This window comes from Bos taurus, chromosome 26 (assembly GCF_002263795.3).
Source record: "Bos taurus isolate L1 Dominette 01449 registration number 42190680 breed Hereford chromosome 26, ARS-UCD2.0, whole genome shotgun sequence".
Lineage (NCBI taxonomy): Eukaryota > Metazoa > Chordata > Mammalia > Artiodactyla > Bovidae > Bos > Bos taurus.
In genome coordinates this window covers 22518955-22546818 of record NC_037353.1, presented here as the reverse complement: position 1 = coordinate 22546818, position 27864 = coordinate 22518955, and the positions used below count along the sequence as shown (strand labels likewise).

The following is a 27864-nucleotide window of genomic DNA, read 5'->3' as shown; positions in this document are numbered from 1 at the left end:
GGCTCGCGCCGGTGCCGCCGCCCTTCTCATCCGGGCATTCGGGTCCCTGCGGAGCGGGAGGGGGAAGGGCAGAGGGGGAAGGGAAGGAGCAGGAAGGGCGCGCGCTAGGAGCCGAGGCCCTCTCCAGGGCTCCGGGCCGGCGGCCCAACGGACGGAGGCCGAGGAGGACCTGCAGAGGTGGCGGCGGCCGGGGGCAGGAGGATGGTGCAGAAGGAGAGCCAGGCGGCGCTGGAGGAGCGGGAGAGCGAGCTCAATTCCAACCCTGCCGCCTCCGCGGGGGCATCGTTGGAGCCGCAGGCAGCTCCAGCCCCGGGAGAAGACAACCCAACCGGGGCCGGGGGAGCAGCGGTCGCCGGGGCGGCAGGAGGGGCTCGGAGGTTCCTATGTGGCGTGGTGGAAGGTGAGAACTGTGGCGCGGGCTGGGCAAGAGTGTCCTCCCCCCGCCCCACCCCAATAGTAATCTGTTCTTTCCTGGTTAGGCGGATGGCGGCGAAGCTTGGGCGGTGGCGGTGGCGGGCAGGGGGGAAGTGGGGGAAGCTCTAAAAGGGGATTATTCCTGTGGGTCTGAAATTTGACCCTGCTGGAACAAGGGAAGAGGCGAGAGGGTGGGCAAGTCTTCTCTCGCGTTCTGGAACGGCGTCGAATTCCCCTCTGGCTATTAACGTGCCTGACCCCACCCGGCTGGGCTTGGAGCCAGGCGTGCTCCAGTGGAGGCGGTGTAGGGAGTCTGGTCTTGGGCTCTTGAGTTTTACATCTTTGTACCTTGGGATCTTGTTTCCTAGGGTGGTTTGGGTTCACATACGGAAAGGCATGTATAGTACTGCTGCCCCTACCCTTTTGAAAGAAGACTACCCATCAGATGTGCTAGTTGTATTCCTGGAGTGAAGAGGAGCACTGTGGGCCTATAGTTTAACAAATTCCTTTTTGCCTAGAGGTGGTTTTTTTTTTTTTTTTTTTTTGGTTTGTTTCTTTTGTTTATTCAGTCCCCAACTCCCACCCTTTGAATCCAATTTCTTTTGCAGCCTGGAAAATTGCCCTTTGCTAACTACTCTGCCTTGCCTTGAGGGATGAAGCTTTGATTTTAATAGTATTTGAGATACGGAATTTTTAGTTTAATTATTTCAAAAGAGGTTTAAAAATTCCTTTTCACCGCCTCCTTTCCCATTACCATTTAGGAATGATGGACTTTTCTTTGGTGGTTGGAGAAAATGAGTAGAAGATTGTATCACAGTTTATGAATGTAATGGACAAATGTTCCACAGATGTGCATTCTATGAAAGTATAAATCAATATCATTGCTCTTACCTGAAGTATAGCATGTATTCGAACTTTCTAAAGTATTTTGGCTGACCCAGGGTTTCCTAGCTTGTATACTTCATTAGTTTCTTTTACATGTAATGGTGTGCATAGGAGTAACAGTTAAATACTGGTCTTTATTAAAAACCAGAAAGGCATGGAAAAAGAAAAGAGGATTGTCCTCTTGGTTGAGAACTTCTGAACATATGGAGTATTCATTTGAAAGATGGGTGGTGATTATGGTATTTTACATAAAGTTTAATTGTAGGGGAAAACAAGACTAGTTGGCAGCTAGGGTTAGAAATGAAACGGTTCAGTGACGTTAACTGTTGCACAGTTTTGGGGAAAACAGAATGGAAAAATTACCTATGTGTTAGTCCGGAGTCTATGTTTATGAAAACATGATTGCTTTGCTTGACTTATCCATCGATGTATTTATAAGACTAGAATCTATCTGCAGGGAGATACTAGGAAAAGAATCTGTGTTTTGTGACCTAAGATCTTGGGATGGAGGGTGGGAGAGAAGTGCTGGACGATTAGAAATTTTAGAGCTAGACTAACAGTGAGTCGAAGGAAACTTGCCTGTGGATTACACCTTCTTAATAATTACAGAAAAAGTTAGTTGTGGTTAAGATCAGTTGATTTGTTTTTCAGAATAGTATTAAAAGGAAACTAGTCTACTTAAAATTGTTACCTGTTGTCTTTTCTCCTTCCCATTCCCTAGAATATTTCCTTGGTGACTGAGCTCCTGATTTTTTTTTTTTTTTTTTTGGTGTTTGGTTTTTCTTTCCCTCACAAACCTTTGTTGATTTTATTTATTTACATACTTATGAGGTTAATTTGTGCTTTTATTTGCAAGTATTTAACTACAGTGGCCCACAAAATTTGTTGATTTTAAAAGTACATTTTACACCACAAACCAACACACACATATACATATATAAAAGTGAAACAAAAGTTTTGCCAAAAAGGTCTACCCTGAGTGTTTTGTTTTGGGGTTTTTTTTTTAACGAGTTTTTTTTTTTTTTTTAAGCAAGGATGAACTTCACTGACAGTCACCAAAGTTCCCAGTTCTTCTTAAGGTTCACTTTAATGATGTGAATAATGCAGGTTTTGTGGACGAATCTGTGTTGATTTTAACTCGTGTAACAGCCCTCCTTCCTCTTTGTGGTGCCAGTTAACTAAAACCATGAACCTTACTCTCAAAGAGCAAAGTTAGGGTTTCTGAAGATTAAAATGTTAGACCCTTGAAAAAAAATTTTTTTAAATGCTGAGACAGATCTAAAGGAAAGTTTAATGCCTACTCTTTTAAGAGGTAATGATAATGCAAACTGTTGAAGGAAAGCTATAAAGACTTGTAAAATTCACTTAACATTTTAAATCACTTGTAAGAGAGTAACCATTAAATTGTCCAGATTCTAAGTGCTACAGTTTCATGCGTTAGTACCTAATGAATTTTTCATTTTTATTTTTTGGTCTGTCTCATTATCTTTGTGCAGAGTAACTATTCTGTTTAGAGTAGAGGTTATTACAGTTCAGAAATTTTGGTTTTGAGTTTGTTAAGTTGTGTGTGTAAGGAGCATTTTCTGTTCAAAACAATATTTGAACCATCTTCATAATACTCTTGAGAGGTTGTCCTTATCTCTGGCAGATGATTAGATTGAGACTGGTGGAAAATAAAGGTTAGGCAAGCTGTAATACCAGTTTGGTGCTTATATCACTAACATCATCCATCTGCAGGTTTGTTTCTTGAATTACTAGTACTGTGCCCCCACATGGGGTACTGGAGTGAGTCACATTCTTGAATTTTCAGTTGTTTAAACATTTGCTCTGGAATTGAGATTGCTTGAGTTTCCAGTTTGGGCCAGTTCCGATATTGAATTTGCTGTGAGTGTAGTTTAAGGCACTTTTTGAGTCTCTTTTACAATGTAATTTTGGGAAACAAAATCATAAAATTGGGTCAGTCAGATTCTTTACTAATTCTGTTCCTGATTTTTTTCCCTACCTTTTCTACCTCTAAAAGTGGTTTAACTCCCCTCCTAGATAGTACTTGTTATTAATAGCAGCTTGGGGTTACTAGGCTTCCCCTCCTCTCACTGTAAGATTGAGATAATCTTTCTAAAAAGTTAGGTTTAAATATATTTGGTCTTTTTTGACAGTGAAAAGAGATGACATTTAGCTCTTTTTAGATAACTATCACATAAGTAATTAGTGTTCATGGTAGAAAAACCAGAAAATTTGCCTAAGCAAAAAGGGAATTAAAGTCACTATATAATATCACCCCAAAACATGTTAATGTTTTACTAAACATCCTTCAAATTTTTGTATTTTTCACAAATTGACATCATTTGTATTGTAATCTGCTTTTCTCAGTACACAGTTTACCACATTCTTACAATTTCATTCTTACTTTGAATCTAGGATTTTATGGAAGACCATGGGTTATGGAACAGAGAAAAGAACTCTTTAGAAGGTAACTTTTTATTATATAAAGGAGAGTCTTAATTAATATTTCCTTTTGTTTGAGGAAACACTACCACTGAATAGGCCGAATACAGTTTGATGATTTCTCAGTTGCAGAAGTTGTTTTAACCTTGGTCTTCTTCCTCTTCACCTAGGCCAGTGGTTCTCAGACTTTCCTGGGAAAGCTGGAAAGGTTTTGGGCTTCACTTGCTTCACTCAGAGCTGTTGTATTTATATTTAAGACTGTTGGATATGTTAACATTGCTTATTTAATTTTTTTTACAACTCCACTGGACTTGAAAAAGGTTAAAAGCTACTGCCCCAGAATATTAGCTTTTTAAGAGATGGAGCTGCTCCGAAAAAAGGGAAAAAATTGAGGTGTATTGGTTAGGCATGTTGCCTGTTTATATATATATACATGTAATTTTCTTTCCTCTTAAGGCTCCAGAAATGGGAATTAAATACATATTTGTATGCTCCAAAAGATGACTACAAACATAGGATGTTTTGGCGAGAGATGTATTCAGTGGAGGAAGCCGGTAATCTTTTTCTTCTTAATCTGTAAATGTAGAGTATGTGAAGAAAACAGGTATATTTTAAATGTAGTTGTACAAGAATTAAATATTCCACTTTCACTTTGTAGGTAGTTTTCTTTTATATAGTAACTGTGTGTGTTAGTGCAGATTGAAAGAATAGCACTAACAGTGTGTAGCCATGGTGTGATTCATGGGTTTGCCAGTCTGACTCCACCTGTTTTGTGGTCATAATGGTACTTTTTAACTTCTGCCAGTAAACAGTAGGCCATTGGACAAAGAGGTGCTGAAGCAAGGCTAGGCCTCGGGCAAGGCAAGTGCAAGTTTTAAAGTACTTGGGTGCAAGTTTTAAAGTACTCCAAAAAATCAGTAACAAAGATAAAAAGTATTATCTATTTTTTAAACCAGAACTAATGCAAAAAAATCCCTGAACAAAATACCAAAATCTAAAATAAAGACAGGGTTGGTATTAATGATTGTTTTGCTTCAGGTTCAACCAGGTATGGCTTGGTCTTAACCACTTGATTACTAGTACTGGTCCTGTCTTTATTTAAAGTCAGAACGACCTTACCCTGGTTCAGGCCTATACTGAAGTGAAAGCCATCTCAAACTGTCCTTTCTGTATGTGTTCTTATGTCGAGTTAGCTACATAAAATTCATAAATATAAGTAACTAAGACAAATGGTGAAGTGCTTTTCTTTGTGTACTTGAGTGAATGGGGGAACATTTTCATACCTGGAATTAAATGATAACTAACAAGTAATTTACTTAATACTTGGTTACAGAGCCCAGCCAAGACAGTGAAGGCAGAAAGTTTTCTTAAATTATGTAAAAAGCAATTAAAACTGCATCTAGTTTGTTGTTTACTACTCTGTATAACTTAAGTGTTTCTTCAACTTGATTATTTTCTGGTGATGCTGGTAATGAAATTTAATGTGATCAAAATATAGTTAAATGACTATCTTAAGATACTACTGAAAGTTATTTAAAGATACATCCTATGGTATGGAATAGTATTTCGATTTACTTAGGAAAATTGTCTGTCACATTTTAGAAACTTAAAGCTGTGATAGATTTCTTTGTTGTCTTTACAGAGATGTCAAGATTGTTAAGGCCATCACTTAACCCTGGTTTTTAAGAACACATTTTTCTTTTCTTCTAAATTATAAAGTAGTTATATGTAGAGTTATTTAGGAATTCCAGTCATACAGAGACAGCAAAAACAAAAACATAACTCTCAAACACTTGAGAAATAAAATTGGTTTGCATTCAGTAAGAGGATTGATGCCTTAATTGAATATTTTTGAGAAATGTCAGTGGAAGGAAGAGAATGCTTTTATTGAGTTCAGGGTGATATTAAATTGTATCAAGTTTGTGCCATTATGTAAGGCCTGTTGTCACATTGGACATGACAGTTTTGTAAAATTGAAGGGACTTTTTTTCTTGACTTATTGAAAATTGGAGAAAAATGACCTTCAGTTTAAAGGTGAAGGCTCTTCGTTTTCTGTGCTGCTTTCTAAAGTCATGGACTCTGTTCTTTAGAGCAACTTATGACTCTCATCTCTGCTGCACGGGAATATGAGATAGAGTTCATCTATGCTATCTCACCTGGATTGGATATTACTTTTTCTAACCCCAAGGAAGTGTCTACATTGAAACGCAAACTGGATCAGGTAATTTCCTTGCTTTTTCATTATTTTTCCCTGAGTCAGCACATGAAACTGAAAAGTTTCTGAGTTGCTTTTATGATATAAAAAGAAAACAAGGTTCATAGTACTTCTTTGTTCCTGGACACATTTTTATTTTCTGTGCAAATTTTTTACTTTTGATAATATTTTCTAAAGAGTGAAAAGAGCTTTACTGGAGGTACCATTGCTTTACAAACTTCACTTTGCATAAGAACTGCCTTAAAAGAATGCTTAGAAGAAATGCTTAAAAGAATGCTCATAAGCTCCATTCCCATAGATTCTTAATGAAGACTTGAGGTGGAGACTTCCCTCACATTCCAGCTGATTCTGAGTCTTCCAGAGTCACATTTCCAGAAACTGTGTATGCTGTTGGGTGCTTGCTTGACTGAGCTTCTGAGTGAGGTTATAGAAATAGGATTCACTCGATTATATGGTTAAGAGACATAATTCAGTCTGGAAATGACTGGCTAGTTTCCCAAAATGAGAAGAAACACTAGGTAAACATGTAAGCTGTTGTTGAACCTGATTGGAATCTACATTCTACTTAACATAAAAGCTGCACATCTGTTTAGTAAAGTAAGTGTACTATGTTTATTAAAAAAGTTTATATTGGACTTCCCTAGCAGTCCGGTGGCTAAGATTTCATGCTTCCACTGCCAGGGGTGTGGGTTCCATCTTTGGTCAAGGAACTAAGATCCCACTTGCCTTGTGGTGCACCTTTTAAAAAGAAAAAAAAAAAAATCTATATATTATTGGTGGTATTGGAATGGCTGGTAAGGAATTTAAAGTTATTAGGTTGTTGCAGAAGTAATTGTGGTTTTGCAGTGTTGACATTAATACCCAGCTGTGGATGTGAATGGTGATAGAAGCAAGGTCCGATGCTGTAAAGAGCAATATTGCATAGGAACCTGAAATGTCAGGTCCATGAATCAAGGCAAATTGGAAGTGGTCAAACGAGATGGCAAGAGTGAATGTCGACATTCTAGGAATCAGCGAACTGAAATGGACTGGAATGGGTGAATTTAACTCAGATGACTATTATTTCTACTACTGTGGGCAGGAATCCCTCAGAAGAAATGGAGTGGCCATCATGGTCAGCAAAAGAGTCCGAAATGCAGTACTTGGATGCAATCTCAAAAACGACAGAATGATCTCTGTTCGTTTTCAAGGCAAACCATTCAGTATCACAGTAATCCAAGTCTATGCCCCAACCAGTAACGCTGAAGAAGCTGAAGTTGAATGGTTCTATGAAGACCTACAAGACCTTTTAGAACTAACACCCAAAAAAGATGTCCTTCTCATTATAGGGGACTGGAATGCAAAAGTAGGAAGTCAAGAAACACCTGGAGTAACTGGCAAATTTGGCCTTGGAATACGGAATGAAGCAGGGCAAAGGCTAAGAGTTTTGCCAAGAAAATGCACTGGTCATAACAAACATCCTCTTCCAACAGCACAAGAGAAGACTCTCTACATGGACATCACCAGATGGTCAACACCGAAATCAGATTGATTATATTCTTTGCAGCCAAAGATGGAGAAGCTCTATACAGTCAGCAAAAACAAGACCAGGAGCTGACTGTGGCTCAGACCATGCACTTCTTCTTGCCAAATTCAGACTTAAATGGAAGAAAGTAGGGAAAACCACTAGACCATTCAGGTATGACCTAAATCAAATCCCTTATGATTATACAGTGGAAGTGAGAAATAGATTTAAGGGACTAGATCTGATAGACAGAGTGCCTGATGAAGTATGGAATGAGGTTCGTGACATTTTACAGGAGACAGGGATCAAGACCATCCCCATGGAAAAGAAATGCAAAAAAGCAAAATGGCTGTCTGGGGAGGCCTTACAAATAGCTGTGAAAAGAAGAGAAGCGAAAAGCAAAGGAGAAAAGGAAAGATATAAACATCTGAATGCAGAGTTCCAAAGAATAGCAAGAAGAGATAAGAAAGCCTTCTTCAGCGATCAGTGCAAAGAAGTAGAGGAAAACAACAGAATGGGAAAGGCTAGGGATCTCTTCAAAAAAATCAGATACCAAAGGAACATTTCATGCAAAGATGGGCTTGATAAAGGACAGAAATGGTATGGACTTAAGCAGAAGACACTAAGAAGAGATGGCAAGAATACACAGAAGAACTGTACAAAAAAGATCTTCACAACCCAGATAATCACGATGGTGTGATCACTGACCTAGAGCCAGACATCCTGGAATGTGAAGTCAAGTGGGCCTTAGAAAGCATCACTACGAACAAAGCTAGTGGAGGTGATGGAATTCCAGTTGAGCTATTCCAAATCCTGAAAGATGATGCTGTGAAAGTGCTGCACTCAATATGCCAGCAAATTTGGAAAACTCAGCAGTGGCCACAGGACTGGAAAAGGTCAGTTTTCATTCCAATCCCAAAGAAAGGCAATGCCAAAGAATGCTCAAACTACTGCACAATTGCACTCATCTCACACGCTAGTAAAGTAATGCTCAAAATTCTCCAAGCCAGGCTTCAGCAATATGTGAACCGTGAACTTCCTGATGTTCAAGCTGGATTTAGAAAAGGCAGAAGAACCAGAGATCAAATTGCCAACATCCGCTGGATCATGGAAAAAGCAAGAGTTCCAGAAAAGTATCTATTTGTGCTTTATTGACTATGCCAAAGCCTTTGACTGTGTGGATCACAATAAACTGGAAAATTCTGAAAGAGGTGGAAATACCAGACCACCTGATCTGCCTCTTGAGAAATTTGTATGCAGGTCAGGAAGCAACAGTTAGAACTGGCCATGGAACAACAGACTGGTTCCAAATAGGAAAAGGAGTTCGTCAAGGCTGTATATTGTCACCCTGTTTATTTAACTTATATACAGAGTACATCATGAGAAACGCTGGACTGGAAGAAACACAAGCTGAAATCAAGATTGCCGGGAGAAATATCAATAATCTCAGATATGCAGATGACACCACCCTTGGCAGAAAGTGAAGAGGAACTAAAAAGTCTCTTGATGAAAGTGAAAGTGGAGAGTGAAAAAGTTGGCTTAAAGCTCAACATTCAGAAAACGAAGATCATGGCATCTGGTCGCATCACTTCATGGGAAATAGATGGGGAAACAGTGGAAACAGTGTCAGACTTTATTTTTCTGGGCTCCAAAATCACTGCAGATGGTGACTGCAGCCATGAAATTAAAAGACACTTACTCCTGGGAAGGAAAGTTATGACCAACCTAGATAGCATATTGAAAAGCAGAGACATTACTTTGCCAACAAAGGTTCATCTAGTCAAGGCTATGGTTTTTCCTGTGGTCATGTATGAATGTGAGAGTTGGAGTGTGAAGAAAGCTGAGTGCTGAAGAATTGATGCTTTTGAATTGTGGTGTTGGAGAAGACTTGAGAGTCCCTTGGACTGCAAGGAGATCCAACCAGTCCATTCTGAAGGAGATCAGCCCTGGGATTTCTTTGGAAGGAATGATGCTAAAGCTGAAACTCCAGTACTTTGGCCACCTCATGTGAAGAGTTGACTCATTGGAAAAGACTCTGATGCTGGGAGGGGTTGGGGGCAAGAGGAGAAGGGGACAACAGAGGATGAGATGGCTGGATGGCATCACTGACTCTATGGACGTGAGTCTCAGTGAACTCCGGGAGCTGGTGATGGACGGGGAGGCCTGGCGTGCTGCGATTCATGGGGTCACAAAGAGTTGGACACAACTGAGCGACTGATCTGATCTGATCTGAATGTTGACATTTGCCATTTGATGTTGGAATACATTCTTAAATGTGGATGTATTATTCATCATTTTAATGTGCATTTCTCACTTTGTTTTTTTGCTAATGACTTATTACTTGCTGTATATTTTACATGTATTTGAAACTATGAAAATGATGTTAGACAAAAAAGCAAATACAAGCAGTTTTCTTACTCAAGTTAAAAAAATGGGTCATAAGACAGTGGAGACACAGCATCAACATTTGGCCCAGGAAGTGCTGATGAATGCACAGTGCAATGGTGGTTCAAGAAGTTTTGCAAGGGAGACGAGAGCCTTGAATATGAGCACAGTGGCTGGCCATCAGAAGTTGACAACGACCAACCGAGAGCCATTATTGAAGCTGCTCCTCCCACAACTAGACAAGAAGTTTAAGAATTCATCGTCAGCCATTCTATGGTTGTTCAGCATTCAAAGCAAATTGGAAAAGTGAAAAGGCTCGATAAAAGGGTGCCTCATAAGTTGACCGAAAACCAAAAAAATCATTGTTTTGAAGTGTTACCTTATTCTATGCAACAACGAACTATTTCTCAATTGGATGGTATCATGCAACAAAAAGTGGGTTTCATACTACAACCAGTGATGCCCAGCTCAGTGGTTGGACCGAGCAGAAGCTCTAAAACATGTTCTTAAAGCCACACTTGCACCAGAAAAGGTCCTGGTCACTTTGGTGGTCTGCTGCCAGTCTGACCCACTACAGGTTTCTGAGTTCCAGCAAAACCATTACATCTGAGAAGTATGCTCACATACATCACAGAACTGTGCTCACGATGAGATGGCACTGGAAGCTGCACCACCTGCAGACAGCGTTGGTCAAGTCCCAGTCTTCTCCATGACAGCGCCTGACCACACTCGCACAGCCAGTGCTTCGAAAGTTAAATGAATTGGGCTACAGAGTTTTGTCTCATCCTCCATATTCACCTGACCTCTAGCCAATCGACTACCACTTTTTCAAGCATTTCAACAGCTTTTTGCAGAGAAAACACTTCTAAAACCAGCAGGATGCAGGAAATGTTTTCCCGAAGCATAGATTTTTATGTTACAGAGATAAACTTAACTTTAGTTGGCAAAAATGTGTCGACTGCAATGGTTCCTATTTTAAGTAATAAAAGATGTGTTTGAACCTAATTATAATGATTTAAAATCAACAGTCTGAAATTGCAGTTAACATTCGTACCAACCTAAAAGTTTGGGATTTCCCTGGCTGTTTAAGGGTTAGGACTTGGTGCTTTCACTGCCAGGACTGGGTTTAGTCCCTGGTTGGGGAACTAAGATCCCACAATCTGTGTGCTGCGGCCAGGGGGGGGGAAAGTAATTAAAATTTCTGTGAATAAGCTCCTAGGAGGTTATTTCCCCGCTTGATCATATTCTGCTATTTTGGTCTTTCTGATTGATGACTTAGGTTTATGTGCAAAGAAATTAGTTAGCATCATTGCATCTTGACTAGAGCAAATGACTTGGATTTCTCATGTCTTGGAGTTTATCGTTCATTTTTTTTCTTCTGGTATGTATCTTCTGTATTGAAAGATGTAGAAGGATAAGCCACATTATAGAAGCTTTGTTAGACAATTTGCTTAGTGCATTGAAACCCAAATGAAAATATGGGTACTGAAACTGTAGCTTTTTAACACAGAAAATAGAAAGGGAGTAAAGGTTTGGTGTTGAACATTCTACTAAGGAAAATATTTGACTTTTAAGTATAACTATTAAGTATATACTTGAATATTTTAAAGCCTGTATTTTTTACTCTTTAAGATGAGCTGGTAAAAGCATCTTGGTTTTTTTTCCTTTCCTAGGTTTCTCAGTTTGGATGCAGGTCATTTGCCTTGCTTTTTGATGATATTGACCATAATATGTGTGCAGCTGACAAAGAGGTATTCAGTTCTTTTGCTCATGCCCAGGTCTCCATCACAAATGAAATTTATCAATACCTAGGCGAGCCAGAAACTTTCCTCTTCTGTCCCACAGGTATTGTATATAATAGCTTTCTATTTAACTAGTCTTGAAATACATAACTTTCAAAAGACCATGTATGAATTTTATTGTTGTTCCCTGTCCCTTTGGTATGTAAAGAAAGGTAGGAATTCTTTTTCTAGAAGATGTTTCTCCAGATCTTAAGTTGGAGAAATTTTAGGGATTAATAAATGACAACTGAATAGGAGAAAGATTTTGTGTATTTTTTGGTACTAAAAAGTATATGAACATTACCTTTTCTGGATTAGAGGAAGGGAATAGTATTATCAAAGTGAAAACTAGAAAAAAGCAAATTTACATTGCATTTAACTAAGTCACTTCTCATTTCCCTCCCACTTGTTACTTTTTTCTGCCCTTGCCTATCTGTATCCCTTTTCATTCCTCCCACTCCCATCTGGGCTCTTACTTCTAGTATTTATCCCCCTTTTCCTTTTTTCCCCCTCTTTCTTCTCCCTGGTTCCTTCCACTGAAAATATTTTCTCTCTCTTTTTTTTTTTCCCCTCTCAAAATTCAGCCTACAAGAAAACTTCCCCGGGCTTGACTTCTTGTTCAGGAAGAGTTTAAATAAGTTCTAAGAAATTTTAGACTGTATTGATTTAACCGTGTGTTTGTCTGTCTTGTTAAAGTATTGTGAACTGTGAACCTTATCTCTTCTGATGCTACATGAATATTCAAGTAATGTTTAATAAGATCATACTTGGTAGTTACTTAATTCATTGTAAATTATAATCAGTTATAATTGAGTTCTAAGCCAGTGGCATAATTTTGCTTTATTTTTATTATGATATCAATCCAGTCTGTTTGGCCTCTGATTGAAACTGAGAAATGTAGGCAATTCAGAGTTTGTAGAAAATGCAAAAAATTCCAATTATTTATCTTTAGTAAACTTTTAGTGACCATAGGATCATAAGGATTGATCTGTCCTACTTTTGGAGGAGGAATATCAGGTTTTAAGAATTGATTTTTTTTTTTAATACATAAATGAGCTAGTTTGTTGACTTCTTTTGGGGCATGAGATAGAGGCCTTTTATCATTTGGATGAAAATAGTTTAAAATTGATAGACATTTTTATCCCCATTGAAATACATACTCATGACTATTTCATTCTTGTTTTACTGATTAATTTCTCCCCCTACATTCAGAATACTGTGGCACTTTTTGTTATCCAAATGTGTCTCAGTCTCCTTACTTAAGGACTGTGGGTGAAAAGCTTCTACCTGGAATTGAGGTGCTTTGGACAGGTAAGTCTTAAAGATTTATACAGTAAAACTTTTACTCAACTAGGATGTAGAGAATTGATTGTATACTTTTAAAAAGCTGAGCCTTAATGAGATTCTCTTTCTTTTACACAGTATACATTCTTCACTTGGTATTAAGAATACTTTTTGAGGATTTTGCAGTGAGTCTGAATATCAAAGTAATTTATTAATTTTCATTTTCATTGTGGTTGCACTGCATCTTTGTTGCTGCCCACAGGCTTTCTCTAGTTGCAGCTGCGTGCACAGGCTTGTCCTTGCAGTGGCTTCTCTCATTGCAGAGCCCAGGCTCTAGGGCACACGGGCTTAGCTGCCCTGCAGCATGTGGAATCTTTCCAGCCCAGGGATGTCTCCTGCATTGGCAGCTGAATTCTTATCTACTGTATCACCAGGAAAGTCAAGAATGTGGTATTTTATGAAATGAAAGCCTTAATGCTAGATTGACGGCTAGTAATCCATGAGCTGTATTAGCTTTCATTCTAAGAATTAAGGGAAGAAACCCTCCCAGGATTTAGGTTAATGAGAGTTTGTCTAATTGAGGATATATTATATTGGAAAAAAATTATTTACATGGAAAATTTGTTTCTTACTAATGTATCATTTTGAGGAAACTTGCCCAAACCTTTACTATTTGTGCCTTCTAACCACTAGTTCTAGGAATCTACTCTGAGGAAATACTGAGCGAGGGGAATAAAGCTGAGTAGAAGCACATGTTGTTGTGTTGTTATAAAAAGAAAAATTCTTTAAAAATATAACAAAATAAAAAGTTACATGCAGTATATTACTATTTTGAAAAACCATGTATGAGAGCCTTTTAATAAATGATGGCCTTTATTTCTAGGTCCTAAAGTTGTTTCTAAAGAAATTCCAGTAGAGTCCATTGAAGAGGTTTCGAAGATAATTAAGAGAGCTCCAGTAATCTGGGATAACATTCATGCTAATGATTATGATCAGAAGAGACTGTTTCTGGGCCCATACAAAGGAAGATCCACAGAACTCATCCCACGATTAAAAGGAGTCTTGACTAATCCAAATTGTGAATTTGAAGCCAACTATGTTGCTATCCACACCCTTGCCACCTGGTACAAATCAAACATGAATGGAGTAAGGAAAGATGTAGTGATGAGTAAGTAAATGACTTAATTCTTGACCTTGGGAAGAGATTGGGGTTAACTAGAATCGTTAGTGAGTATATGTTCTTTTGTCATCAAGAATTTTTTTAAAGGTATTGTTTAGTCCTGTGAATGAGATGTAAATGATAGAAAAAGGGTTCCCTGGAGTGGCTTTGGGCAAGTTACTTAATAACTTTTTGGCCTCAGTTCTTTGTTTTTAAAATGTGACTTGGCCTTTGAAACCTGAGGAACTAGACAAAGTAGTCTTAATGTTCCTGTTACCCCTTGAGTAATTCTGATTGAATTTATGTTTTCAGATGATTATATTTAAATGGTGTATTTTAGATGGCTAGATATTCTTATCTGAGTTGCTTACTATGTAATTTCAGTTTAGCTTACATTTATGAAACATATTCTTATTTTAGACATTGGCTTACTGATTTTTATCTATGAAAAATTCTTACCTGAATTCCAGGTAAGAGAATACTGACTAGTTGTTTACTCATTAACATTTAGACACCTATTTATCAGACACTAAGGATTCAAAGAATAAAATAGTCCCTACTTTGAAAGAATTAGTCTGGTGTTGATAAAGCAGGCAAGGAGCTATACCATAGAATGAGGAGTACTGAGAATAATTATCTACAGAGTCCTAGGGGGAACACAGAGGAGGGAGTGATTGATTACCTCTCTTAAGCAAAAATGGGTAAATGACTTCATGGAGAAGGAGATACTTAACACTGGGTGAAAATATAAGTAAAGCCTTTTGGACATTAAAAGATTGGTGGGCTAGAGATGAAAACACTATCAGTGGACATGTATCAGTGATTTGTCCAGTGATTCTGAAATTAGTGTTTATTATTTCATTTGGGATTTTACATTTGGCAATGCCTTTAGATGACTATTCTAGGTGAAATGGTTCGGTGAAGGGTCTTGGTTGTGTTTGCATTATTATGCTTAAAGTTTGTTCTTACTCCAGTTCTTCGCCTCTCCAGTTTTACTGTAAGAATTAGTGTTTTGTAATCAAGACCGTTTTTGTGCTCTTTCTCTTTTGCAGCTGATAGTGAAGACAGTACTGTATCAATCCAGATAAAGTTAGAAAACGAAGGCAGTGATGAAGATATTGAAACTGATGTACTCTATAGTCCACAGATGGCTCTGAAGTTAGCTTTAACAGAATGGTTGCAGGAGTTTGGCGTACCTCATCAGTACAGCAGTGAGTTTGGTCTTTTTTTGTAAGAGGGTTGGATTACATTGTTTGAGACATAAGAACATTTGTGATGTTCTATTACAGGCCCACCAAGCAAAATGAAATTTAAGAATCTAGAGAATAAGGTTTTTTAAATTTTACTTTTGGCCTTAAATAGGTTTTATCTTCTTGGAATGCTAATTTGTGTTTTTAATTTTTTTTTCAATAGTTGTTCAAAAATATAGATCTTCAAAAGAGAAGAAAATAATTAGGTGTTGCCATATATATGATCTGTGTTTCCCCTCTCTTCCCTTCCTCACATCCCTGGTGGTTTAGAGAAGTGGCACTTTTTCTTAGGGCTCAGATTATTTGGAATCTCAAATTGAGGCCTAGAGATACGATAAGTAGAAAACATTTCTCTGGATCTTATTTGTTCTGTTTGTCATTCTGATTATCTTTCTGGCAATTTGTTTTTATAGGTAGGCAGGTTGCACACAGTGGCGCTAAAGCAAGTGTAGTTGATGGGGCTCCTCTAGTTGCAGCGCCCTCTTTAAATGCCACAACTGTAGTTACGACTGTTTACCAGGAGCCCATTATGAGCCAGGGAGCAGCCTTGAGTGGTGAGCCTACAGCCCTGGCCAAGGACGAAGAAAAGAAACAGCCAGATGAGGAACCCATGGACATGGTAGTGGAAAAACAGGAAGAAACAGACCACAAGAATGACAATCAAATACTAACTGAAATCGTTGAAGCTAAAATGGCAGAGGAATTGAAACCAATGGACACTGATAAAGAAAGCATAGCTGAATCAAAATCCCCAGAGATGTCTATGCAGGAAGATTGCATCAGTGATATTGCCCCTATGCAGACTGATGAACAGACGAACAAGGAGCAGTTTGTGCCTGGTCCAAATGAAAAGCCTTTGTACACTGCAGAACCAGTGACTCTGGAGGATTTGCAGTTACTTGCTGACCTTTTCTACCTTCCTTATGAGCATGGGCCCAAAGGAGCGCAGATGTTACGTGAATTCCAGTGGCTTCGAGCAAATAGCAGTGTTGTCAGTGTCAATTGCAAAGGAAAAGACTCTGAAAAAGTGAGTATACTTAATATACTTGCTTCTCTGGCCTGGATGGATCCCCATGCTGATGATATGGAAGAGGTCTTAAATGAGAATTGGCCACATCTTAGAGTGTGTTCTGTAAAGTAGGTACTGCTGCTGCTGCCGCTAAGTCACTTCAGTCGTGTCCGACTCTGTGTGACCCCAATAGACGGCAGCCCACCAGGCTCCCCGTCCCTGGGATTCTCCAGGCAAGAACACTGGAGTGGGTTGCCATTTCCTCCAGTGCATGAAAGTGAAAATGAAGTCGCTCAGTCGTGTCGGACTCTTAGCGACCCCATGGACTGCAGCCTACCAGGCTCCTCAGTCCATGGGATTTTCCAGGCAAGAGTACTGGAGTGGGGTGCCATTGCCTCCTCCGAAAGTAGGTACAGACTGCTGAATCATGCGCTTCCATAGTTTGACCTTACAGTAGTTAAGAATGAAGGAAGGTCAAAGTTGATTAATATTTGAGGAATATTTGTCAGTTTGGAGAGACACAGACTTACATTGCTTATCTTTAAAAGTTTAAGCCCTGTGATTCTTTAATCTTGAGGATAAATTTGCAGGTACTTGATAACATAAACAGTTTATAACTGTGCTTTAGATTATGTTTTTAAACTTCCAATTTTTTGAGTGTTGTTATTGATCCTCAATAGATTGAAGAATGGCGGTCACGAGCAGCCAAGTTTGAAGAGATGTGCGGACTAGTGATGGGAATGTTCACTCGGCTCTCCAATTGTGCCAACAGGACAATTCTTTATGACATGTACTCCTATGTTTGGGATATCAAGAGTATAATGTCTATGGTGAAGTCTTTTGTACAGTGGTTAGGTAGGTGCACCAGGAATAATCTCTTCTCAGATATATTGTCCCTTAAAAGAAAAAAAAATTATCCCACAGGGAGAAAAACATTTAGGGAATTGGTGAATTTCCAACTGTGTTTAAATTCCTTGCCTAGATTTCAAAGGTGTAGCTGTTGTTACAGACTTGAGGTGCAAGCCTCAGTAAACATAACGAGCACATTGATTTTTCTCCCTTGGGCTAATTCAGCATAAATATCTTGAAAATGTGTTAGAAAGTACTGACTTTAACTTGCTCTGACTGAATGCTTCCTGGATGGAACCATGTATACCACTTTGATCTGATTTGGAGATGAGACTCTATGAATTGTGACTGTGTGAGCTCTCTGCTGCTTGCTGTGTCTTGATAACATTAATGCTGTGTTTAACAGAACAATTGCTGAAATGACCGAAGGGGCCTGGAAAGAGGAAGCATCCTCCCAGCCCTGTGCGCATGCGAGCTTTAGTGGGAGGCTATTCTGGTGCTACCTGGTATTATTTCATAGGACTTTTTCTTTCTCTCTCTTCCAAGTAATTGGTTTAGCAGGGGATAAAAATTGCAAACCCCTGAAAATGTTTCATTAAATGGAAGTTCTCCAACAGTGAATTTTTTTTTTTTTTTTTTTTTAAGTTCTCAAGCTTGGTAAAAAGCACCAGCATGGCCAAGTTTCTCCAGGGAATCTCATTTCATTTCCAGGTTTTCAGTCCAGGTATAAGGAATATGTAATGGACTTACGCATAGTACACAGCAGGCAGCAAGGCTAACTGACACGTCAGCTTTCATAGTCGTCACAAACACTATGACGGGTTACATAGTCTTGGTTGTGAAATAGAAGTACGAAACACTGTGAGCTTACAGTTACTCAGGAGGGTAGCAAAGAGATTTCTCACTGTGTATATACTTTTCAGATTCTTAAATATATAAAAAAGTTTTCCTTTGATACAACTAAAAATAGCAGCTAAAAATAGAGGCTGATTGTTAATATGAAAATAGAGGGAATTCCCTGGCTGTCCAGTGGTTAGCACTCCACACTTCCATTGCGAGAGGTATGGGTTCAATCCCTGGTTAGGGCACTTCCCGCAGGGCATGGGCAAAGATAAAAAATAAAATAAATAAATTGGGAGAAAAGGAATATAGAGAACTTTGGGTTCCTGTATATACCGCACAACAGGTAAAAGAGAGAATTGTGACCTCTTCCTGTTAAAAGGCTCCATGATACCTCTTCTGTGTGATACTTGTCTGCTTTTAGGCTTAGGAAAAACCTCTCTATTGTTTGTTGGAAGGTGGCATTTGCCTTCCAGGGGATATATTAACCTTTATAGGGATTGAAGTCTTAAATTTCCAACCTATAATTCAGATTATTGGGTTTGAGAAAGTGTTGCTTAAAACATTGGCTACTTAGCTTTCAATTCAAAAGTTATTAAAAACTCTTGATTATATACAGTATTGTTGCTTTTTCCTCTCAGGCTTTTACCTCTGAACTGTGCAGTTCTAGGGGCAGCTTTCCCTAATTGTATATAGCTGTCATACAGTCTCAAGGTCAGAGATCTTAGAAGTTTTAACTAATCATCTTGGCATCCACATAGCTTCCACAACAGCTCACGACAAAATATTTTCATGGTTCTATAGTAATTTCAGGGAGTTACTGATTAGAACCCTTTGTTTTCCTCCAGTCTCCAGTCCAGCTGGCATTCAGTCCTTTAAAGAATGTGGCTATGCAGTACTTTTGATTACTAACGACTTCTATTATCTTCTTCCCCATTGTGTACAGATGGGAGAATCCTCAGCACAAGTTCTACTACTATTGGATGGACAGCGGCAGATGTTCACAGCGCGTCATGATTAATTAGTTTAAATTAAAAGGTTCTGTGAGGTAGCTCAGGTAGATTTAAGGGCAGTAGGCATGAACTGAAGTCACGTTTGCGCAGCGACTGAGGCATTAACCATGTTTTCATTTATACAGCTCTTCGTACATGCAACTTTTTATTGTAATAGTTGGAAGTGCTAGTTATGTTGTAGTCTCAAAGTGGGGGGTAGGGGAAATTGGCCGTTCCTTAAAGTTTAAGAGGTATAGTTTTTTTCCTGCAGTGTAAATTTACACTGAGCTATGGAATGGGGCAGGTTCTCTTCATAACCAAAATTTTTACCCTATTTCATATTTATTTAACAAATACTACATTATATATATATATTTATTTAAGTACCCCTACCCCTGAGAAGTGACAACCCTGGATATAATCTCTTAATGGGTCTGAATTGTCAGCAAAAAAAATTGGTTTGCTTTGGGACTGTCTGACTAGCACACTATATATTGTACTGATGAGATTGTTAACTTGAACAGGAGGTAGAATGCTGTCTTCAGTTGGAAAAGAACTATATTGCGCTGCTTTATCTTGTCAGAAAACTAGGCAGGTGATTGTGATTTGGCCTCCAGAATATCTTTTAATTTTCTCTTATTACTAGCTTCCTTAATTGTCTATGGAAGGCAATTATAATTTGCTTTTAATTCTCTCTCATTATTAGCTTCCTTAATTGCCTGTGGAGTTGGTTAAGTGCTGACCTTAAATGCAGATTTTTGGACCTCAAAGCCTGCCACTCCATGTATGAGCTAAGTGCACCACAAAGATTATAGTGGTTGCTCAGAGGAGCCAGATACTGTCATACTTTTAAGAAAAGTATGTTTTAGTTCTGGACAAATTAGGAGCATCAGTTGGCTCTCTTTAGTTCTCAGAATCTGTCAGACTGGTATTGTTACCAGTTGAGCCAAGTCTGAATTTGGGTTGTCCTTGTCAGAAAAAGTACTCACGGTTTTTCATTGTCAACTTACTGAGTAATTTCTTTTATTCTGCTGACCTTAGTTTTCTGACAAGATTAACCCCTTTTCTCCCATTTTTCCCTTCCCTGTACCCTTCCTCAAAATGTAAAATGTGACTTCAGACAAGTTTAATTCCTTGGGCTGTGATAATAAAATGTCATCAATTTCACTTTATTTCACTTTAAAGTTACTGTACTTTTGGTAGAGAGGAAGCAGCTGCCTTGATTTTTATATAGCTGTACCTAGGGAATATATAAACATGACTTAGACAAACTTGACACTTTCCTTCCAATAATTTAATAAAGGGTAGAACTCTTTCACTAGAACAGTGATTATTCATTAATCAGAGGAAGGAATGTCAGTATTGAAATTCCATTACAAGTTAAGAAAAAAAATTATTATCACAGCCTTGTCCTGAAACCCTGGATTATTATTGTTAGAGAGCTGTTTCCACAGTGTTTGTTAGTTTGTTGGACATTTGAGACCCCAGGAAATCCCCTTTCTCGTAACGTTCTCCGCTTGGATCTGATCTCAACAGGGTGTCGTAGTCATTCTTCAGCACAGTTCTTAATTGGAGACCAAGAACCCTGGGCCTTTAGAGGTGGTCTAGCAGGAGAGTTCCAGGTATCAATATGAATTCACAACTGAATTGACGTTTTCTTTGTTTTATGAGAAACCTTATGTTGCGCATCAGATGGCTGGAAGGATTGGTCTGCCGAAGGCTTTCTAGTCCCAAATTCAATTTAGTTACATAGCTGGATTTTAAATCAAATTTTCCTCCTCTTTCGCAGTAATTTCTGAAGGAGATGCTGCCAATCCCCCCCGCGCCTGCGAAGCGCAGCGGCTCTAGGTATACACTTCACATTGTTTCTTTGCAGGTCGCACAGCATTTTAATCTGCGCCCGCAATGCACAATGCGCGCATGCTTGTCTGCCAGCGGAAACTCCATGAGCAAAAAGAATGAATAATTATGCAAGTGAATGGTGAAAGGGCTTTTGGGTATTTTCCCAATTATTTTATAAGTAAATTTTGTAGTTGAAAGAACAGTCCAGAAATGAAAATTTAAACAAAATGTGACTTTTTTGGTGTTGGAATTTTGTTCATGGACTTTTCAGGTGCTCTACTTTTCTCCCCCCAACAGGTGCTCTGCTGCGCACAGCAAACTGAAGCGCATTGCTTTGGGGATAAAGCGTCTCCTGGACAGATAACCCTCTTCAGACCAAACCTCTCCTCCTGACATTCTGTTCTGCCATCTTTTAGTAGAGAGATGGTCTATATAAGATTGGTTTAAAAAAATAGATTTGTCATAATTGGAATAGATTTTTTTTTTTTTTTTTTTTACTGTAAATTTAAATCCCCAGTAGTATGCCACTAAAGCTATGTAACTCAGTTTGGGTAATTTCGATTCAGAAGCATTCCCCTCCCTCAGCAAAGAGGTGTTTATGTTAGTATAGCGTAGTGCTCCCCTCTTCTTTAGGTCTGCCTGCAGTAGCCAGTTAATGTTAAGTTGGTAATCTGCAGTGCACACTCATTAAAAAAAGTGAATGTCTTCCCAGCACTAATCTGTTTCCCTTTTTTTTCTTCCTACAGCGTTTGCTGCCAATTGATGGGGCAAATGACCTCTTTTTTCAACCACCCCCACTGACTCCTACCTCCAAAGTTTATACTATCAGACCATATTTTCCTAAAGATGAGGTAACTGTCTACCTGCCAACTTGGAGTGTGGTTATGGTGAACACTTAATACTTTCTTTTGAACTCCCTGATTAAAAAAAATCATTTTTGTGTCTTAAAATACAAACTTTAGATGGAGAAAGTTAACTGAAACTTTAAACACGGGTAGTTTAAGGAAGAGCCTAAGGAGTTTAGACTCAACATCTTGTGCTTAGTTTTTTAATTATTTATTTGTTTGGCTTCACTGGGTCTTAGTTGTGGTATGTGGTATCTTTAGTTGCAGCGTGTGGGATCTAGTTCCCTGGCCAGGAATCAAGTCCAGGCCCCCCGCATTGGGAGGGTGATGTGTTAGCCACTGGACCACCAGGGAGGTCCTGTGCTTAGTTTTCATCAGATGAAATGTATTCAGAGTTGGAATCCTGAACAATATCTGTGTGATATGTTGTTCTAGCCTGATGTTCTCCAATACATTTTCTGCAGTTTGTAAAGTGCTTCCAGGCTGTTGATAATCAGCTACAGAAAAAGGCAAGCCTGCTTAAAGAAAATCACGTTTTAAATATTTTGGGTGTATAGAAAGCTGAGAGAGAGCCTCATAGTTTGCTGAATTTTGAATCCACTACTTAGTGCCTAAAACTATCCCCTGCAAGGCAGTTCTGTTTACTGCAACCGAGCTGTTTTCTACTGATTTTACAAATATGACTCAATAAATAAATATTTAACAAAGCAGAGGTGATGTTTATGACAAGTCAAACATTTTGTTATTCCCTATTCTAGAAGTCCTTTATGACTTATGAGTCATACTGTCAGATTCTGTTGCCATTTTTCTTGATGTGTTGCTTAATTAGATTGTATTTTCAGGCTTCCGTGTACAAGATTTGCAGAGAAATGTATGACGATGGAGTTGGTTTACCTTTTCAAAGTCAGCCTGACCTTATTGGAGACAAGTATGTGATGCAGTGTTTGTTGGATTTGGGAGTAGACATTTCAAAGGCAGGATTCTCTGGTTGTGGGGAGATGAAGACTAGAAATACAGATACAGTTTTTTAGAAGTCCTACTTTAGTTGTAATAAAATCTGAGTTATTAATATGTATAAATTTCCAGTTTTTATTTATGTCAAATGTAGTTTCCACACATTGTCAATTGAGTGTATCGGGCTTTATTATATCACTGATTTCTGAAGTTTTACGTTAGTAACTTAACTCATTCTGGTTTCTTTTCTTCTGAGCAGGTTAGTAGGAGGGCTGCTTTCCCTTAGCCTGGATTACTGTTTTGTCCTAGAAGATGAAGATGGCATATGTGGTTATGCCCTGGGCACTGTAGATGTGACCCCCTTCATTAAAAAATGTAAAATTTCCTGGATTCCCTTCATGCAGGAGAAGTATACCAAACCAAATGGTGATAAAGAACTCTCTGAGGCTGAGGTAATACACAGATTTAGAATTAAACAATGGTAATTTTTTAAGAAAGTAAAGTACTTACTAAAGTAAAAAAGCAAGCAGGTATATCTTAAAATCCCAGTGCTTTCTAAATTTCTTACAGAGAAGAATTCTTAGGGCTTATTCTTACTGGCATGGCATTTTCCACTGTTCCCAATATCTGTTGATTTGGAGCTGTTGTATTACTTTCTCAAGTGAAAGCACAGTGTTGACTTTGAAGGAACCTTCTTTTTTCCCTTTCTTTTTTGCAGCACCAAACTTGTATGTTATGGTTTCTTCTTTGGGTACTCAGGGCAAGTTTAGTAATTAAAAATCTCATTTGCGTGCTGATGAAGCTAACATACTCTCTCAGTAATGCATTTCACATGGTAATATGAGTGAAAGTCGCTTAGTCGACTCTTTGCGACCCATGGACTATACAGTCCATGGAATTCTCCAGGCCAGAATACTGGAGTGGGTAGCCTTTCCCTTCTCCAGGGGATCTTTCCAACCCAGGGATCGAACCCAGGTCTCCTGCATTGCAGGCAGATTCTTTACCAGCTGAGCCACCAGGGAAACCCAAGAATACTGGCGTGAGTAGCCTATCCCTTCTCCAGGGGATCTTCCCGACCCAGGAATTGAAGTGGGGTCTCCTGCATTGCAGGCAGATTCTTTACAACTAAGCTATCAGGGAAGCCCTTACATGGTAATAGGAATGACAATAAAAAGTTTCTTCTGGAGGATAATCTTTACTTAAACTCAGTAAATACTTTCAGAGAATATACTTGGACTTACATTTGTGACATTGTCTTTTTTCTTCTGTATTGCTCCTCCCCCTTTTCTGAAATTCTCTACCCCTCTTCCCCACACCAGTGTACTCAAATTCTATTACTGTTTTTTACCTTTTGCCTCTAGCTAGATGGCAGTGTAATAAGAGGCTGGTTTGGAGTAGGCTCCTTTACTTAGAATTACATCAACATGACTGCAGCATGCTGGTGATTGAGCAGTTGATGTGTTGCTTTTCCATATCCAACAGTTCTCAGCCTAGGAACATACGAAGAATAACCAGTGTGTCTATTACAAACTTTTTTTGTAAAAATTGTAAAGTATACATAAAACTTACCATTTTAACCATATTCTAGGGTATAGTTCCGGAGAAGGCAATGGCACCCCACTCCAGTACTCTTGCCTGGAAAATCCCATGGACGGAGGAGCCTGGTGGGCTGCAGTCCAGGGGGTCATGAAGAGTCAGACACGACTGAGCGACTTCACTTTCACTTTTCACTTTCATGCATTGGAGAAGGAAATAGCAACCCACTCCAGCGTTCTTGCCTGGAGAATCCCAGGGACGGGGGAGCCTGGTGGGCTGCCGTCTATGGGGTCGCGCAGAGTCGGACACGACTGAAGTGACTTAGCAGCAGCAGCAGCAGGGTATAGTTCGGTCGTGTTAAGTACATTCACATTTTTGTGCAAGCAGTACAAACTTTAAAAACATTGTTTTATTTTGAATTATTTAGTTTTTATTTTGAATAATTTTAGATGTACAGAAGTTACAAAGATAATAGAGTTTAGATATACCCTTCACCCACTTTCTACATTTGTCCTTGTCTAAGAAGCCAACTTTGGTGCATTATTGTAAACTCTTCACCTTACTTACAGTTTTTCCATTAATGTCCTTAATCTGTTCAGGATCCAATCCAATATACTACATTACGTTTAAACAAACTTAAAAAAAATGAAAACATGTCAGCCAGAATTATAAGCTAATTGATTTTGCATGTGGTAATTTTCCCATTGCCAGAAGAGTTATTATTGAATACTGCTTTCCTTTTCCTGTTTCTAAGTTCTGTAGTTGGGATATGTAGATTCATAATAAGTAGCTACTGAAAGTCAAGAGATTCATCCTAATTTTTACAGAAAATAATGTTGAGTTTCCATGAAGAGCAGGAAGTACTGCCAGAAACTTTCCTTGCCAATTTCCCTTCTCTGATAAAGATGGATATTCACAAAAAAGTAACTGATCCAAGTGTAGCCAAAAGCATGATGGCTTGCCTTCTCTCTTCACTGAAAGCCAATGGTGAGTAGATATTGTGGAGTTGCTGGTATTTGGGCTAGGTGAGGGCAGGACTCTTATTTTAGGATAAAAAAAGAAGTAAATTTACACTCCTTTCTCCACCGCTGAACGGTTTTGCTTCTGAATTAGTGCTGCAAGAAATGCATGTGTATTAACCATTGAAAAATGCTGCTCTTTTATACTATGAATGCTTGTATTAAGCCCCAATTAAATGAGAAGTGAACACATGAATTTATGTTTATTTTGCCAGGAGATTTATAAATGATAGTTGAAAATTAAATGAACCTTGGGAAGACTTCATTTAGGAATGCAGAATCGCTGATACTTTGTCTTCTTTGAGTTTGTTTCTTAAATCTTCAAAAATACTTTGCCATACATTCAGTTCAGTCCACTTTGTCCAGCTCTTTGCAACCCCATGGACTGCAGCACGCCAGGCTTCCCTGTCCATTACCAACTCTTGGGGCTTGGTCAAATTGATGTCCATCGAATCCAACAACAACCTTTAAAAACTTCTTAGCCTTTGGGCAAGACAAAAATGAACATACAGAAGCTGAGCACTAATTAGAGAATTGTTAATGAATGAGAATGCACTTTGTTGCATCTTTGTATCATTTGATTCAATGGTGTCCCCTTTGTGGGATAATTGAAACAACTCTGAGGAAAGTATAATTCTCAGAAGTGTTGTGCTTGGAACTGAATGGTACAGGTGTGAGGTGTGTCTTAATATAAAAACACATTCTGGTTGTGTTGACTTGTGACATAGGTTGGAGTAGGCTCTGCTCTGTGGGTCCTTCAAAGGTACTTTGTATGTGTGTGTATGTATAATATTTATATATTCATCTATACATATTATAATTATACGTTCAGCAAACCTACTGTTTGCCTTGAGGTTTGTTCCATCCAAGGCTGGTGCCAGGCCCAACCCTACTTAGCTTCTAAGACAGGATTGGGCAAGTTCAGGGTGGTATGGCTGTAGACACTTAGGGTTTTGGACAACTTCTTTGCTAAAATATACTCTTTCTGAGGAAGAGTTTTACTTGCTGTTCAAAAAAAAATTTTTTTGACGTATATTTGACAAGGATTATCTGTATTTAAAGTGTACAATTTGATGCCTTGAAATACATTGTGAAATCACCATATTCAAGCCAGTTAACATACCTATTACTTTAAGATAGTTATCATTGCAATATTGATGAATTTTAATATCCATTGACTTTATATAAATTTTAAAAATTATGTGAGATTTAGGGACTGGTATAAATAATCTCCTACTATGATCTATTTGAAATATATAAAAATTAATCACAAGGTCATAATTCTACTAATTCAGTAACATTTATATTGTGAATGTTTTGGTTTTTTCCCCTAGGGTCCCGAGGGGCTTTTTGTGAAGTGAGACCTGATGATAAAAGAATTTTGGAATTTTACAGCAAGTTGGGCTGTTTTGAAATTGCAAAAATGGAAGGATTTCCAAAGGATGTGGTTATTCTTGGTCGGAGCCTGTGACATTTGTCGGCACTAAGAACTGTCGGAAAGTCTTAACTTCACCTGGTGGGTGGTGGTTGGGGTCTTCATCCAGCTCAGCCTCTGGAGCGGCAATCAATCAGCCAATTCAGATTGGAAACAAAGAGGACTGTGTAAAACTCACTCACTCATACTTAGAGACTACTTACTCACTGGTTGGAAGAAGATGATACTGCTGCGAATCCTGTAGGAAAGAGATTTGGGCCTCCTTGTTGGGTTTTGTGTTCGGTGCCAGGACCTCTTACACGGGCTTACAGGGAGGGGTCTTCAATAAATGTAGTCAGCACTGTTTTCTGCATCCAGTGTGGTCGCATTTCTCACCTAAGAGCAATCAATCATTGTCATCCTCCTTGGCTTATTGACTGAAATGCATCTCATGCTTTAGAGACGTGGCAAAGATGAGAAGGATTTGGGTTCAGAGGCCTCAGGGTGGAGAGTCCAAGTGGATGGTTATGGCAGTAGTTTAAGCTGAGGAAAGGATTTCAGTTTGGGCGGTTTTTCTGCTTTTTGTAAAGCTTTGGCCAGTTGTCTCCTAGTGACCATTGGTTCAGGCAAGTTGTGATTTGTAGGGACAGATGTGCAGTTGTTTGTGGCAAAAGCCTAAAAATGACAAACTTGTAAAAAAAAATTTTGTATATAAACTAGCTGTAACCTGACTATCCTTTGTTTTTGTAATTTTCCTTTGAAAATGAAAGGGTGCGGTTCAGGATGGCACTGTGAATAATTAATGTAAATCAGTGGGTTTTCTTTACTTTTGTCTTTGGTTTGGTTTTGTTTTCAAAAGAAGTTATTATTTTCAAAGTGCCTCCTACCTAGAGCTAGGCCATGACCACTTTGGGTACAAGAGCCTAACTTCATAGGATTCACAGTCTGTTGCAAAGTGCAGTCATTTCTGGAAATTAACCTCAGTGCAGGTCAGCATGTGAAATGTTAATTTTGACATCTGGCAACTAGGGTTTGGGGACTGATTGATCCCATTTGCCCACAGGTCAGTTGTCCTTTAATTTCAAGACGTTACTACTGGTTTTATTAAATCAGTCTTTAGTTCTTGCATGTTTGTATCTAATTTTTAAAAGAATGAGTACACTTTAACCAGTGACTTATGGTTACCCTTTTCTCTTTCCTTTAACCGCAGGTTCTGAAAGCTTCAAGTATTTTAATTTAGAT

At 38.7% G+C, this 27864-nt stretch overlaps 1 protein-coding gene across 1 annotated transcript; it reads left to right on the top strand.

Annotated features, from left to right (window-relative positions):
• The first annotated feature begins 172 nt into the window (after positions 1 to 172).
• OGA (O-GlcNAcase) lies at positions 173 to 27175 on the top strand. The gene is made up of 16 exons (NM_001206448.1): positions 173 to 400; positions 3718 to 3769; positions 4201 to 4298; positions 5835 to 5965; positions 11522 to 11693; positions 12842 to 12940; positions 13797 to 14081; positions 15125 to 15283; positions 15736 to 16349; positions 17012 to 17186; positions 20549 to 20634; positions 21601 to 21705; positions 22542 to 22627; positions 22913 to 23105; positions 25017 to 25176; positions 26543 to 27175. Exons 1-16 carry the CDS (start codon positions 202 to 204, stop codon positions 26677 to 26679), a joined length of 2751 nt encoding a protein of 916 aa, NP_001193377.1. The 5' UTR covers positions 173 to 201; the 3' UTR covers positions 26680 to 27175.
• The last annotated feature ends 689 nt before the right edge of the window (positions 27176 to 27864 follow it).

Coding starts and splice junctions, on each gene's coding strand:
- OGA (NM_001206448.1), top strand. CDS start 202: ATGGTGCAGAAGGAGAGCCAGGCGGCGCTGGAGGAGCGGGAGAGCGAG. Junction 12,941..13,796: donor AATTGAGGTGCTTTGGACAG/GTAAGTCTTAAA, acceptor CTTTATTTCTAG/GTCCTAAAGTTGTTTCTAAA. Junction 17,187..20,548: donor GTCTTTTGTACAGTGGTTAG/GTAGGTGCACCA, acceptor TGATCTCAACAG/GGTGTCGTAGTCATTCTTCA.